The 14,079-nt window shown below is 43.3% G+C and overlaps 1 protein-coding gene across 2 annotated transcripts in view; it reads left to right on the plus strand.

Moving 5' to 3' along the window:
• The window catches only part of luzp1 (leucine zipper protein 1), a 43,461-nt gene extending 32,405 nt beyond the window's left edge, over window positions 1–11,056 (plus strand). The window contains exons 5-8 of one of the 2 annotated variants that reach the window (XM_011490199.3): window positions 285–856; window positions 954–1,133; window positions 6,684–6,938; window positions 7,464–11,056. In XM_011490199.3, coding sequence (XP_011488501.1) covers window positions 285–856; window positions 954–1,133; window positions 6,684–6,932 — 1,001 coding nt within the window. In that variant the 3' untranslated portion in view covers window positions 6,933–6,938; window positions 7,464–11,056. The remainder of the gene's footprint in view (window positions 1–284; window positions 857–953; window positions 1,134–6,683; window positions 6,939–7,463) is intronic. The other variant, XM_011490200.3, reaches the window with a different exon arrangement.
• The last annotated feature ends 3,023 nt before the right edge of the window (window positions 11,057–14,079 follow it).

Here is a 14,079-nt window from a genome sequence, read left to right on the forward strand (position 1 = left end):
GCAGTTAGACTCAGGACTGAGGTAAGAAATGGAGGAGCAGTCGTCCTTTCTTGTGGTTTTTCAATATGTTTTATAATAACATGTAGTGATATACCTTCAAATAACTGTTTAAAAAAATAAGCATAGGGAGTGCAAGTTTAGGTCACTGCGTGCCATAAATACAACTGACAATATCTTGTTAACACAACTGGATAAAGAAAGACTTGTGGTCAAGGATATTTAACTAGAAAATATTCATGTTGATTTGTGTTGTCCTTTTTTTAACATGTTTGATGTTTTGCCAGGTCCCAGCCTTGACCACCATGGCAGTATTTCCATCCCATATGAGATCTCCATACCCAAAAGTGAGATCACCATGCGGTCTTTCCAGGACCAGGACTGTGGGAGCTTCAACCACGGTGATAACTCATCAAGGTCCAAATTCTACAAAGCCTCCATGGTGGAGGCCTCTTCCTCCTCCTCTTCCAGCAGCCTGCGCGGCAGTCTTGGCGCTCAGCCCATAGACAACACGTCTGCAGACGTCAATGATTCAGAATCCGGTTTTGAGAGCAGCAGCAGCACGACTACAGTCACCAGCTGGAGAAGCCAAAGACAAAGCCAGTACTCTCCAGAAGACGGCATACCAGACACAAAGAATGTGACTGTGAGAAGCACCTGGAGAAACAAGGGTGCCACGCCAGGAAACGAGGCAAAAGCCAAAAGAGGAATGTTGGATGACTGGTCTGAAGATGAAGCAGAGGCTTCAACGACATGGAGGGCATACCGTGCAACGACATTTGATGTAGACGAATCCGTAAGCAGCGGAGCAGCAGCTGGTTTGACAGCACAGAAGGTAACCAAGCCATCACCTGCAGAGGTGAGGGGACGTGTGAGCTACTACATTCCTAAAAAACATTGACGCATAAGAGTGAATTTACCAAATATAACATTTTTTGTGTGGTTTCCTGCCCCAGGTGTACATGCGCAGAATCAACAGTGCTGCTACAAACACTAAGGAAGCAGAGGAACCGGCTCTTCGGCGAACCAGGAGCTCACAGTCTCCCACTCTGGAAACTGGAGGCTTGGGAAGGACGGTACCCCACGCACCTGTGACGTCTCAGTCCTGGAGTCGGTCATACTCCCAACAAACACCGGTAGGTGCTCTCCTTATTTACAAAGGACATTCTACAACAGAACTAACAGAAACTCTGTTAGTTAAACAGATACACCTAAAAGGATCAATTTGACCACAATTTAAACAAACTGTCTTATCCAAACTTGAAATTGAAACTGTTTATTTCTTTCCAAATCTATTTGACAAATATGTTTTGATGCTGAAATCCAAAGTGGCAATGCTGTAAAAAAAGCATGTTTTTCATTCAGGATGTCTTTTATATCGAGGATGTCTTATATCTTAAAAGCTCTTACTTTTCTTTCAGGGCTTAAGACTTTTCATTTCTAAAATTATCATTGACAAAGAACTTGGAGGTTCTGAGTTTTTTAAATCGTTATTTGAAACGTACAAAGCCGAGCTCCTGGTGCGTCTAACTTTGCACTGCAGCGTACTTTTTCCTGACGCCAGGCTCTGCGGCTTTAAGCTTAGGGCAGCAGTTCTGCAGACTGGACTCCTGCTGCCCCATTAAGCACAAAAAGAAAAGGGTGGGACACGTGAAAGGAGGGTGGAAATTAAAAAGAACCTCAACAGGGGAAAAGAAGGTCAAGAAAACACCAAGCAGAAAAGAATAGGATTCTTATATTTAAATGTGCCGTTCGCCACATTACAGTGTCCGGCAGCTGCTTGGATTTGCTCAGTTGCTCAATTTTCTGAAGCCAATGCAGATGTGGAAACAATTGATCTCAATGCCTACAAATTCACAGCAGCGTGAAAGTATTGGGGTTGCAGCCTAATGAGGAGGAGTGCAGCTTCTGCGACCACGACAAGAAAGAAGTTAACATAGGAATGGGTACTGTTTGGATTCTATACGGTGCCAAACCGACACTTTTGGAAACAGTTCTGGTGCCTAATTGGTTCTCAAACCGGTGCTTCAAACATGAAAAAATACACAATTTTTTCCCCCAAAAGCATTTACCTGTGATGATACAGCGTGATGTACGCGCAACTCTTATCCATCAGGTTGCTGAATTCAAATCTTTTGCTGTTAAGTACAACCGAACTTTCACCTCGCCTTGGCTTCAGCATTTTGACTGAAGCTCCGCCCACCCTCATGGCCTCATCCATTCTTATGAGCCTGCCCACAATCCCTGGAAGTGTAAAACGATTGGCTAGAACTGTAGAGCAAAACTGAAAATGGGCACCAAGTTTTGGTACCCATCTGTAGTTGGACGTCATCTTTAAGGTCACTTTACTAAAGAACACTTATTTGTCCCAAAATCTCAAGAATGTTCATGTTTCCATAGTTGGCACCTATTCCTCTTAGATAACTCCTTAGACGTTTTAACTACACATTTATCAAATAACGGCTTGAGTATTTTTATCTTAGTTTTATTCAAATGATGCATTTTTAACATTAGAAGGTTCAGTTAATCTGTTTTGTTTCAATTCTTAGTGTAAAAATGCTAACACACATAGCCGCTGGCTTGGCCTCGGAGCTGTAATTGCCTGCATGCCTCTCATTAACTTCACCAGGCTGAATGAAATGTGTCAGACGCAGAGGTTCGGCCCTTCGATGCAGCTTTTCATCACTCATGTAGACTGGTGAAAAGTGTCAGAGGTCTTTGTTCCGCAGAAGAGGATTCCTCCATGCAGTTATAGCTGGGGATAAACGGCATAATGTAGGCGAGGATCTCTTCTAGGGTCAGTGCACAGTCAGGGTAACCACATGGCTGTGACCTCGTGTTCAGTATTTCCGGGCCATTGAGCAGTAATAAAACACAGATCTCCTGTTGTTGTCTGCCTGGACCCACCATGACTCAGCTAAGATATCCTGTAAAGAAATGTCTGTCTCCCCATAAACCCGTCCATTTTTTCTCCACCTTCCATCAAAACTTTCATTTTAAGGGAATTTACTAAAGAAGTTGTAAAGCCGTTGGTCGTCCCGATGTTTGATGCATGAACTGCTCTCCCAGTTTGGATAGCGATTACAAAAACAGTTGCTTCAGGGAAAAACAAAAATCAGTCAAAACATTAATAGACTTTGAAGCATGTCTTGGAGCACAGCCGACCCTCTCTGGTTTGCATTTTTTCGGACATTTCAGTGGTCTGAGCAGCATCTATTCTCAGGATCACTGAACAAATACAGCTGCAGTTAAGACAAGAAACGTCAGGAGCCTGATGATAGAGGGCTGTTACTGCAAACAGCCAGACGTCCTTACCTCTCACTGATTGGCATTTAATTGTACTTCTATTTTTGGCCCCATCTTGATCTCTCCAAGTTTCCGACCACATGTGGTTTGATCTAGATACCGTTTCCTGTTTTTCCATTCCAACAATGAATAAGTAGTTTGGGGGGGAAATGGTCTTTACATATTTTAGAGTGTTTTTGGTATGAAAACAACCAAGTTATCTTGTCTTAAAATTTAGAAACGCTTGTGAAAAACGGAGCAGCGTTTATTTAGTGAAAACTGCATCACCTGATCAACAACTCCTGTTCAGCCTGTTTGATCAAACAACTCTCATCACATGGACAATATTCTGACAGAAATTAGTCCAGACTTGAATAGTTTAACAGCTGAAAGCCCAAAAAACACAAACCAATTCCTTTCAGCATGACAGGACAAGATTGTCACGAAATATCCCAATTTTGAAATAATTGTAGTAACCAATGACTTTAATTGTCAACAGGCCATTTTAAATTTTACTGTAGTGAATCAAGGGGGGATTTTGTTTTGATTTCAGGTGGAAATGAACCCATAAGCCTACAAAAACACACATATTTTGAAGAGAACATGAACAGTAATCAGAAATTATTGCATCTGCAGACAATGTGAGGCTGCCTTTATCTGCAAACCAGCGTACGGTATCAGAGGGTCTCACACTCACTGCTGCACATCAATTATGATAAGACTAAACCCAACAGGTCTGCACTCAAATGACAAACTGCTGGCGTTTGTCATTCTGCACCTTGGTGGCAAACAGTACAGCATTGTAGGACTTCCTCCTGACGCGGCAGCAGGAGACCTCAGCCTGTGGGGGAAAGAGCCGTGAACTTATGCTTGGCTCCGCTCAGCGTGGCTGATTATCGAGATACCAAAGCGCTCCCCTGATTTGACACACACACACAAAAAAACCTCCTCCCAAATGAGAAATTACATCCTGAACAATATCACTGTGGTGGTTTTTTAGTTATAGGTTAGAAAAGACTGCATGAGTGACCCATGAAAAACAATAAATGAGTTATTTCACAACATCAATTATCACTCATAAATCAAAGATTAAACCAACAAAAGCCACCCCCTGTGGAATTTTTACCTGGGCTGACCAGGAATGTCTAGCCGGAACGCTGATTTAAGCGCTTATGTTGGCAGCACAACCCGACAGCAGAAGAGTTGGATAACACACCAAAAGCAGAAGTTATTTGTTTTGTTGGACTTCCAGCGTTTCTTTTCTTTTCTAGACTTTATGCTACTCCAAAACAAAATCATTTCTATTTTTTCATGGCTACATGTTTTTTTAAGTTTTGACCGAGCTTTAAGGGTCAGTTTGATATTTGCCTCAGCAATTTACCACAGAGAGGTTTACGGTGGACTGGGTTTCAGCCATCGTGGTTTGATCTGTTGTCTAAGCCTTCCCAGCGGTCTTTGTCGTTTTCTAGGACATAGTTTCTTCAGAGCGGCAGGAGTTGATTAGAAATTTGCCTCTCAGTTGTGGCTGGGACTGTTGGTGTGGAGCAACCCCACCCTGGGTTCCCTGCCCCACTACTGTACTGAGAGCTCTCTGTCCTGCCAGCGTACAGCCCCTCACACCCCCGGCCTTAACATTACCGGTGCAACAAGAATGGCCGAGCAATTTTGGAGCACTCCAAATCCGTAGAGTTTAGAGCCAGATGCCATCTCAGACGAGGAAAATAAAAAATAAACCTGAAGCTAGACGTCTACAAAGGAGCGGAGGTGTCTTTTCTGCATAACAAATCAGCTCTTTTTCACAACAATTTGAATAAAAAATACTCAGAAAAGCCATTTTAAGCGTAGTTTTCTTAATATAGGAAGTCCATCATGAGAAAAGTGCCACAAAAACATGTTAAAAACACCGTTTTCATCTGAGTGGGTCTTTAAGGATGCGAGTCTGGTGACTGCAGAACGAGTCCAAACTTTCTCCCTTATGCCACCTTATTTGGTGTTTTGGGTAGAGCACCATATTTCGTTTTTTTTTTTCAATGATGCTGTTTTGTTTTTGATCCGAGGAATGAATTGCAAATCCATTTCAGAGTACGTGGATTTCTTTTAATCTGATTGAAAACTGCTATTTGTATTTTATTTCATATTTCACGTTCACATATCTGTTGCTCTCATTAAAGTTGGTGTAACTTATCTTTCCCCCCAGTTTTTGCTGCTTAATCATTAAAACACTTCATTTTTTTGTACAGTGGTCCCTCTTTATTTGGCGGTTAACCTTTTGCGGTTTCGTTGTTGAGCAAGTTTAGAATTTCTTACAGCGCATTGAGTTCTGCATCCTGATTGGCTGCTGTCAATTTTCGTCTTCAGTACAGAATGTGTTTGTCTCGCTAAATTGAAATAAATCTTTGACTGTGATCATCTTTGTGTCTTCCTTCTATAAACTGGACTTATTTTTTAATGAAGGTTTGAACTTTGAGAGTTTAAATGAGAGAAAAGAGTGAACATGTTCATTTCTGTTTGAAAAAGTGTGTACTAAGGGGTTTTTACTGCCTTAAAAAATCTGTAATTGTAAAACATTTTGCCGACTACTTTGCAGATTTCACTTATCGCAGTTTATCTTTAGAATATAAATCTGGCGATAAAAGACAGATCACTGTACATCTTTTTTAATTTCATTTTATTGCATTAAAGTGTGTTGTGCAATGCAAGTCATTAAAGTCAAAGAAACAAAGCATTCCTGCAGCTGTGCCTCACCATAGAAGGAGAAAGAAACTGCTCTTCCTCTCCGTCACTGGAGAAGGAAATGACAAAACTAAGTACACCCCCTTGGCAAGGTTGGACTGTGACTTATTTCCTGTCTGTAACCCAGAGAGACTGAAACATGCCGCTTAGCACGACCCTATCCAGCCAATTAGTGAGAATGCGTTCTAAATCTGCAGCAGAGGCCCACTCCAACCACCAAATGTCACTAATCATGGTGCTTTCTGGAAGCTGAAATTACAGGAGCGAGGTACTTTTTCTGTGTGCTTTACCAACTGCACCGTCATCCAACTCTCACTTTCTCTGAGGAGGACTGCTGAGGCTACGGGGGGGGACGTGCCGACGCGTCCACCACACTCTAGTAACTCGGCTTTTACTCTCCAGTCGGCCCACCAAATTATAAATCTCTTAGCTTGGGGTTTGTTTGTGGTTTTTGGTTGGGAATTTTTCCTTTGGCCCGACTCCACATGGCAGACATTCTCGGGCACATGCAAGTGAACATGACAGCGTGTGTTTAATAGCCACATAAGACAAATGTCCTTTCAAAAAGCTAAAACACGGAGCGGGATAAATTCACCTGCGCAAAAGTCAAACGGTGCTTTATTTATTATTTGTTTTCTCAAATGTCTATCTCATCCTCTGTCCTTCAGAGCACATCCAACCCGGACCCCAGTCCCAACCCGAGCCACAGCCCGGCCTCATGGAGACGCCTGCTACCCAGCAGCGACTCGCAGCTCCCAGGGGCTTCAAACGACCGGCCGCTCAAGGCTGCAGGAGCCTCCCCCAGAGGAGGAGGGGAGGCGTGGTCCGGCCGATGGCAAGGGTCAGGACCCAGAACCGAGGGGAGGATGGGAGCGGGAAGCAGACAGTGGAACCACCGTCAGTCTGAGCATCACTAGAGGAGGGTAGGAGGCGATCGACTCTTCTTTCTCTTTTGGCTTCTAAAAAGTCTTCCACTGACAGAAACAGATGTTATAATTACATTTCTGCTCCTTTTGGGCTTTAATTTTAAATATGCAGCGTCAAACTGATGCAACACAGACAGCTTTGGTGGGAAATTTCAGGTTCTTTCCCACAAGGAGAAAAAATGTTTGCCGAAATGTTAAAAATCAGCCCCGAAATTTTTTTTTTTTTTAAATAAAACTTTGTATTCCACAGCCACAATAAACAGTTTCTATTTAAAAAAACTCCCTCCAATCATCTTTTGTAAAAGCATCTTAGTGGCCTTTTAATCAGGATTATGCTGTTTTTAGCCAAAATGAACAAACCTGTGTCCTTTTCTAGGACAGATTTTCATCCTTAATAAGAACAAGTTAAAAACATGATTTTCATCAGTGGGTTTTTAAAAACCAACAAATAATATCATACATTTCTTTATAATAAGGAACAAAAGATGTGAGAAACATTTCTTATGTTTATTCTTTTTCCAGCTCTAAAAAGGTCGTCACGGCCCACGGAGGACCAAACCCCCGTCTGCCATCCACCGCCGTCCTCGTGTAACACCACCTTCTCCACATTTCTCAGCCAGGCCGGAGAAGAAGAAGAAGCAGCAGCTGCAGCCCACAGAAACCCACAGACTGACTCTCTGTGCTCGCCGTAACCCTGGAAAGCCTGCGCGTCCTCTTCTGCTTCCTGAGCTGGATGTATTTTTATGTAACCTCAACTTGACAAGGGAGAGGCTGGCATGCCGGGGAACACTGGAGATTTTCCTGCCTGCCAGAGAAGATATTCAAATGGATTTTCAGGAAGAACGACTTTAGTGCAAGAGCCTTTTTCCTGAGAACTATTACAGAAACCTCAGTGGAGCTGAAAGCTTCACTTTTGGCCAGATTTTCATCCTCTCTCAGTTTTCTCTTCAGAGTTCTGACAGGGCATCTCGGAGGCCTGGATCGTCACCACAAACCAGGAGATCTTTACTTTAACTGTGACCAAAAACAGGAAGCAAATTACCCTCATTGTCTTTCTTTATTATCCTTCATGTTTTCGGTTCTTATCTCGCGTGTTTGTCCTTGAATCGGCGTGCAGATGAACTCGCTTTCTCTGGCTGGTTTGTCAGGACTTCCCTTTAGCATGTTTTTAGTCAATAAAAAAAAGCACTTGAATGCTTTGGACTCGGCATGTAATCTGCCGGGGTCTGCAGCATTTTCAGGACACGGTATTTCCGATAAACTGGGACCTTATTTGTGGGGGGGTTTTCCCCTCCTTTTTTCTGTAATTTGCTTCCTGTTCTGCATCATTCGTTTCCGTTCGTCTCAAACCATTTGAGGCAAAAAGAATGCAGAATTTGCGCAGTGAACGCGCAGAAAAAAAAAAGAAAAGACGGTGGAAGGGTCTACGTCAACCCAAACCAGGATGTCGTTCCCGCGGTGCGTCGTTCCTGAGGTCGTGACGGCAACATGGAGGCAAACGGAGTATTAGGAGTCATCAGCCTGCCATCACATTCACACACCTCTAGCACAGAAAGCTGGTGCGAGACTGGATTCGCAGTGCGAATCGTCCCAGATCTTTTTTTTTTTTTCCTTTTTCTTTTGACTTTATAGAAAAACGAGCGTCCACTGGGTTCTGTCGTTGTTGCAGCAGCAGCCACTGTTAGAAATAGCCTTTTTTATTGAGTGAAAAAAATCCACATTTGTGTTGGAAACATGCGTCGGAACCTTCTTTGACAAGCTTCCTGCAGGGTTTTAGGATGGGTATTAGATGGCCTCCTCTGAAGACAGTAACCCCAGAGGGACATTTCTGAAGAAGACAGGATTTTCAAGTGTGGGCGGGATCGGTGGAAATGTGGGATTTCCAAAGCCACCCCCTAAAATCAGACGTGCAACAGAGTTCAGAGCTCCTACTGTTACCATGCAAGCAACAGAAATGCAGAAGAATGCACACCTCCACCTCTAAATGCTTCAATGTTTACCTTTTGCTGCAAAGATCCACATTATGTTCATGGGTGCCTTAAATCCGGCAAGAGATTGTCTAAAAAAGCAATTTTGGTTTCTTTTATGTGTTTTTTTTTTCACTGTCGTGGTGGGAACATTGAAAGCAAGTATTTTTGTACGTTGAGGGAACTTCTTTAAACCGTGAGGAGGCTCTGCTGACTTCATGACAGGAAAGAGCAGACATGCAAAGGCTCCCATAAGTCCAACCGCGTTATCTGTGCTTTTGTTTTTCTTGAATTCTTATCTCCCAGAAGTAAAGTCTGGTCCTCTAACTCCAGCGGTGGATGCCGCCGGCTTAAAGAAACGTTTTATTTAAGGCCAGAGGCCCGTCACCGGAGCCTGACGTACAGCTCCCCGGGTAGCTGAAAGGTCAGAGGTCAGGCAGCGTCTAATCCTGTCTCCGCAGCTCGACTCGGAGCTTCTAAATACGGCTGATGGGACGACGGACAGCTTGGCAGGGCATCCCGCTTTGTGGTTAATTAAAACACACTTCTCTGTGATCGGATTGCCAGTGAAGCACGCGGCGTTTGGGGTGTTCGTGGCTCCGAGCTGGCCTCCCCTGCTCTCTTGTATCACCTGCTTCCTTCCATCCAAACGGCTCCTTTACCTCCCCTTGAACCGTCCCGCGTGCTCCCACTACTAAAGGAGCGATTTAAAACGGGGGTGCCAGGAAGAGTCAACCTGTCGGAAACTGTAGGTTTTATGGCTCAAGGGAGGGTTTCTCCTCCTCCATTTGGGAGTTTTTTTTTTTTTTCTTTACCAAAAGGGCAAAGGTGAAACTCCATCCTCGGCTCTGCTTGGATCCCCTCCTCCTTACAAGACCCACATGTACACGAACACTTCCGCCGTCCAGCGACCAGCTGCACCTTCAATCCACGCGTTGGAACGACAGCAGGCCAGCCTCGATGCTGTCAGCTGGATGTGGGAGTTTGGTTTCCGCGCCTCTGTAGGGTTGAGGTTGGACGGTTGGGAACGGCGTCGCTCTCCCTCCTATTTGTCTTCTTCTATGAGGAAGACTAGAAGGTCTTTGGTGCAGACTGGATCAGCGAGAACTCAGGAAGCGAGCAGACTTTTTGTCACCGATTGGCGGCGTCTGTCATCTGCACTTAACCAGCACTTAATTCTAAGAATTGAATTGAATTTCCCTGACCCATCCCCCCTCCCAGCCCCTGAAATGTACAGATTTTTTAAATAGCTTTGTGCTGAATGTATTAAAATTGGAGTATTTAAAAAAAACAAAAAAACATTTCAAGGAATTATGTTTTAACAGAAACGTTGAGGTCTCCCTTCTATTGTTGCGCCAAATCATTCCACACTGTGCTCTAATGCCCCCCCCCCCCCCCCCACTGTAGTTACCCTCTGTTATATTAAAGGAGGAAATCTTACATTTTCAGACCTTTTTTCCCCACTCATGTATGTTTTTATTTCTTTATTAAACAAAAGATCTTATTTTGAAATCTATATTGGATAGATTTTATTTAAAGAAACTTGTAATTTTGTAAAATGGGCCTTTGTTATTGATGTATATTAAATATTTGTCCATCAGGTTTTTAAAAACAAAATCTTTTTGCTCCTTTTTTTTTTGACAAAGTTGTGTATGGTGGTCTGTTTCTACACTCCTGGAGAGTCTTTTTTTTTCCCTTTTTCTTTTTTTTCTGCATTCTGTATTTGAGATTTTACACAAACCTGCACATGATGATGCATCGGAGGGAAAGCGGGTGACCATCCCTCATTGAATTGAATTCTGGAGCTGAAGAGGGACGCTCTGTTGTTATGCCATTGTAAGTTTCAGGGCTCCAACAACCAGAGCTCTCCTTTTACCTGTATTTAAAACTCAGACTTGACAGGTGTTCAAAGTTCTCCCTGTCTCCTCAGCGTCGAAGTCATCATTTCAAACACAAAAGCGTAGATTTCACGGTTGAATCTCATATCGGAGAAGTCGGACTGCAGGATTGGAGTTTTCCTTTCAATGTTAGGCTTGTGCATGTTTTAACGTTACTGTGGCAATCTGCATGTAGGTCTCCTGATGCTGCCAACTGTACAGTAAACCCATATGTATTCCAATAAAAATAAAAAAAGCTAATTATCTGTAACACGTCTGTGTGCGAACTCGTCTGTGAGAGCGCCTAAATGTGCAAAACAGAAGTTTTCCTGAGCACGCTCAGCAAGTTCTCCTTTCATTGTGCCCCCACCTCCCCACCCCTCCCTCTATAGTATTTTCTTTTAATGCGTCGAAACTTCAGTCTCCTGGTCCGTGCAGCGGAGAGAACAGGAGCTGACGCCGTGCAAAATAGGGAGGGAGACAAATGAGGCAAATTGGTGGGGTACATGCAGGAAAACCGCAAGGCTGCTGTGGAATGCAGAGTCAGGGTTCGGCTCTGTTCCTAAACGGCTACCCCCCCCCCCCCCCCCCACACACACACACACACACACACACCGTTACCCCACCCACCGCCAGCTCTTGACAACCAGAGCTGCTGCTTCTACAACTTTACACCCAGCAGCTTTTATTCTCCGTTAATGTACTTTGAGGCCTTTATTCTAAGCGGCTGGTTTAGAAGCCTCAGCATGATGCAGGACTGTACTGCAGTACCCCCACTCTCCCCCCACCACCCATACAGATTCATAGATGGACGGGGAAAAACAATTCAGCCATCAAGAAATATGTATCATCTGGGGTCAAGTCTGTGCCTCTGTTTCTTCTGAAAATACTGTATATGTGTACATGTATACACTCACCGGCCACTATCTTAGGGACACCTGGCTAGAACCGGGTTGGACCCTCTTTTGCCTTCAGGACTGCCTTAATCCTTGGTGGTGTAGATTAACCCTTGTGCTATCTTAGATGACCCCACCCTTGCATTGACGTGTTCTCCCTACCATGTCAAAGGTGGATAAAGGTGGAAAGATTTCATGTAATCCATGGACACCAGTGAAGATCATAAATCATTGAAGAAAAAAGGTTCAGAGCACTGTCTAGTGGGTCTAGATGACCCAACTTCCAATGTTAAAGTGCCTAGAATAGCACAAGGGTGACACAAGATACTAGAAACATTCCTCTGAGAGTTTGGTCCATATTGACATACCATCACACAGTTGCTGCAGATTTGTCTTCTGCACATCCATGGTGCCAATCTCCAGTTCCACCACATCCCAAAAATGCTCTATTGGGTTGAGATCTGGGGACTTGAGTCCAGTGAACTCATAATTTTCAAGAAACCAGTCAGATGATTCCAGCTTTATGACATTGGCGCCTTTTCCTGCTGGAAGTGGCCATCAGAAGATGGAACACTGTGGTCAGAGAGGGATGGACACTGTCAGCAACAACACCCAGGTATGCTGTGGTGTTGGAACCATGCTCAGTTGGTACTAAGGGGCCCAAAGTGTGCTAAGAGAATATCTCCCACACCATGACACCACCACCGGCAGCCTGAACTGTTGATACAATGCAGGATGGATCCATGCTTTCTTGCTGTTGATGCCAAATTCTGAACCTACCATCCGAATGTCGCAGCAGAATTGGAGACTCGTCATCCAGACAACATTTTTCTAATTCTGATTCTTCTAATGTCCAGTTTTGGTGACCCTGTGGGAATTGTAGCCTCAGTTTCCTGTTCTTAGCTGACAGAGGTGACACCCGGTGTGGTCTTATGCTGCTGTAGCCCATCTGCCTCAAGGTTGGACGTGTTGTGTGTTCAGAGATGCTCTTCTGCAGACCTAAATGCACTGAGTTGCAGCCGTGTGATTGGCTGATAAGAAATTTGTGCTAACTAGTGTTTGGACAGGTGTGCCTAATAAAGTGTCTGGGTCTGAAATGAACGGATGGATAGGAATCAAGTGTATACCGGCGTGTAGAGACTTGTTTATGAATGCATTAATAGCAATGCACTCTGATTTGTCCTGAGCTTAAACTCAATCAATGGTGAAACACAAAACCAATGGATGTGCAAATAGAAATGGTCAATTATTTATTGAAAGTAGTGCAGAGACAATATTTGTCATGGCAACTCAACTCATTCCATTCTATTTTGTTCACATGTATGTAATATTTAATTGTTTCTGTACACATTGTACATTTTTTGATCAGAGATGTGAGTTACAGTATTTTTATTTTATCTTCACCACTCAAATTTCATAATTTCATTGTATCCCCATGTACAATGACAATAAAAGGATTCTGATCTGGGTAAAATAGAAATGAAGACACAGTGGTGCAGAGGTTAGCCCTCACGCATCACAGTAAGGTGGTTCCAGTTTGATAAAACTCCGATGAAAATAGCATTTTCTTTAGTGTTTTTAGTATTTTCTTGTGCCATTTTTCTGATGGAGTAAATTAAGAAAATCCAGCTTTAAATTGCATTTCTGAGTCTTTCTTAATTCAAATAAATGTGAATCAGGAGCAGACGAAAAAAATGTAACGGATCTGATAATCCTGCTGCTTTAAAATGCCCAGGATTCAGCTACCAGCTGCTGTTTGACCCTTGTGCTATCCTAGGCACTGAAACGTTGGGAGTGGGGTCATCTAGACCCACTAGGCACTTAAAGTGCCTTGGATAGCACAAAGGTTAATCTGCCTCTACTACAGGTGTGTGAAGACGGACCAGCATTTGTGGATTCCAACTCCTGGGCTTCTTCCAACACTGACTTCATGCTGGGAAGTCGACCATGGAAACAACTCGGCTTTCCCAAAACATCCACGTGATGCAGAGGTCTACGAGGTTTGGTTTTTACAACTGCATTGTTTGCAATGTATAAAAAAACGAATGTAAATCAGTTCTTTTATTAACTTGTGTATATAAATGCAAAACTGTTCATTTATCTGCCAAGAAGCATTTTGATTGAAATGCAAAAAGAGCAACTTTCTGAGGATTTAAAAACCAAACTGGCAATATAATATGGTAATAATATCTTTTATGTTATGCTTTTATTATCGTTAATCAGTCGGTCGGTAGGTAAAACTTCTAAAGGCCCGACTATGTTGTTGTTGTTGTTGGTGACTGTTGATCACCTTTCCTTTGGTTCAGGATGACTGTGACCCTGAGGCCAAACGGCATCAGAGATGCTGAAGTCTACATGTAAACAAAAAAAAACAAACCTGCAAATGCTTCTTCCTCAC

This window comes from Oryzias latipes, chromosome 22, assembly GCF_002234675.1.
Source record: "Oryzias latipes chromosome 22, ASM223467v1".
NCBI lineage: Eukaryota > Metazoa > Chordata > Actinopteri > Beloniformes > Adrianichthyidae > Oryzias > Oryzias latipes.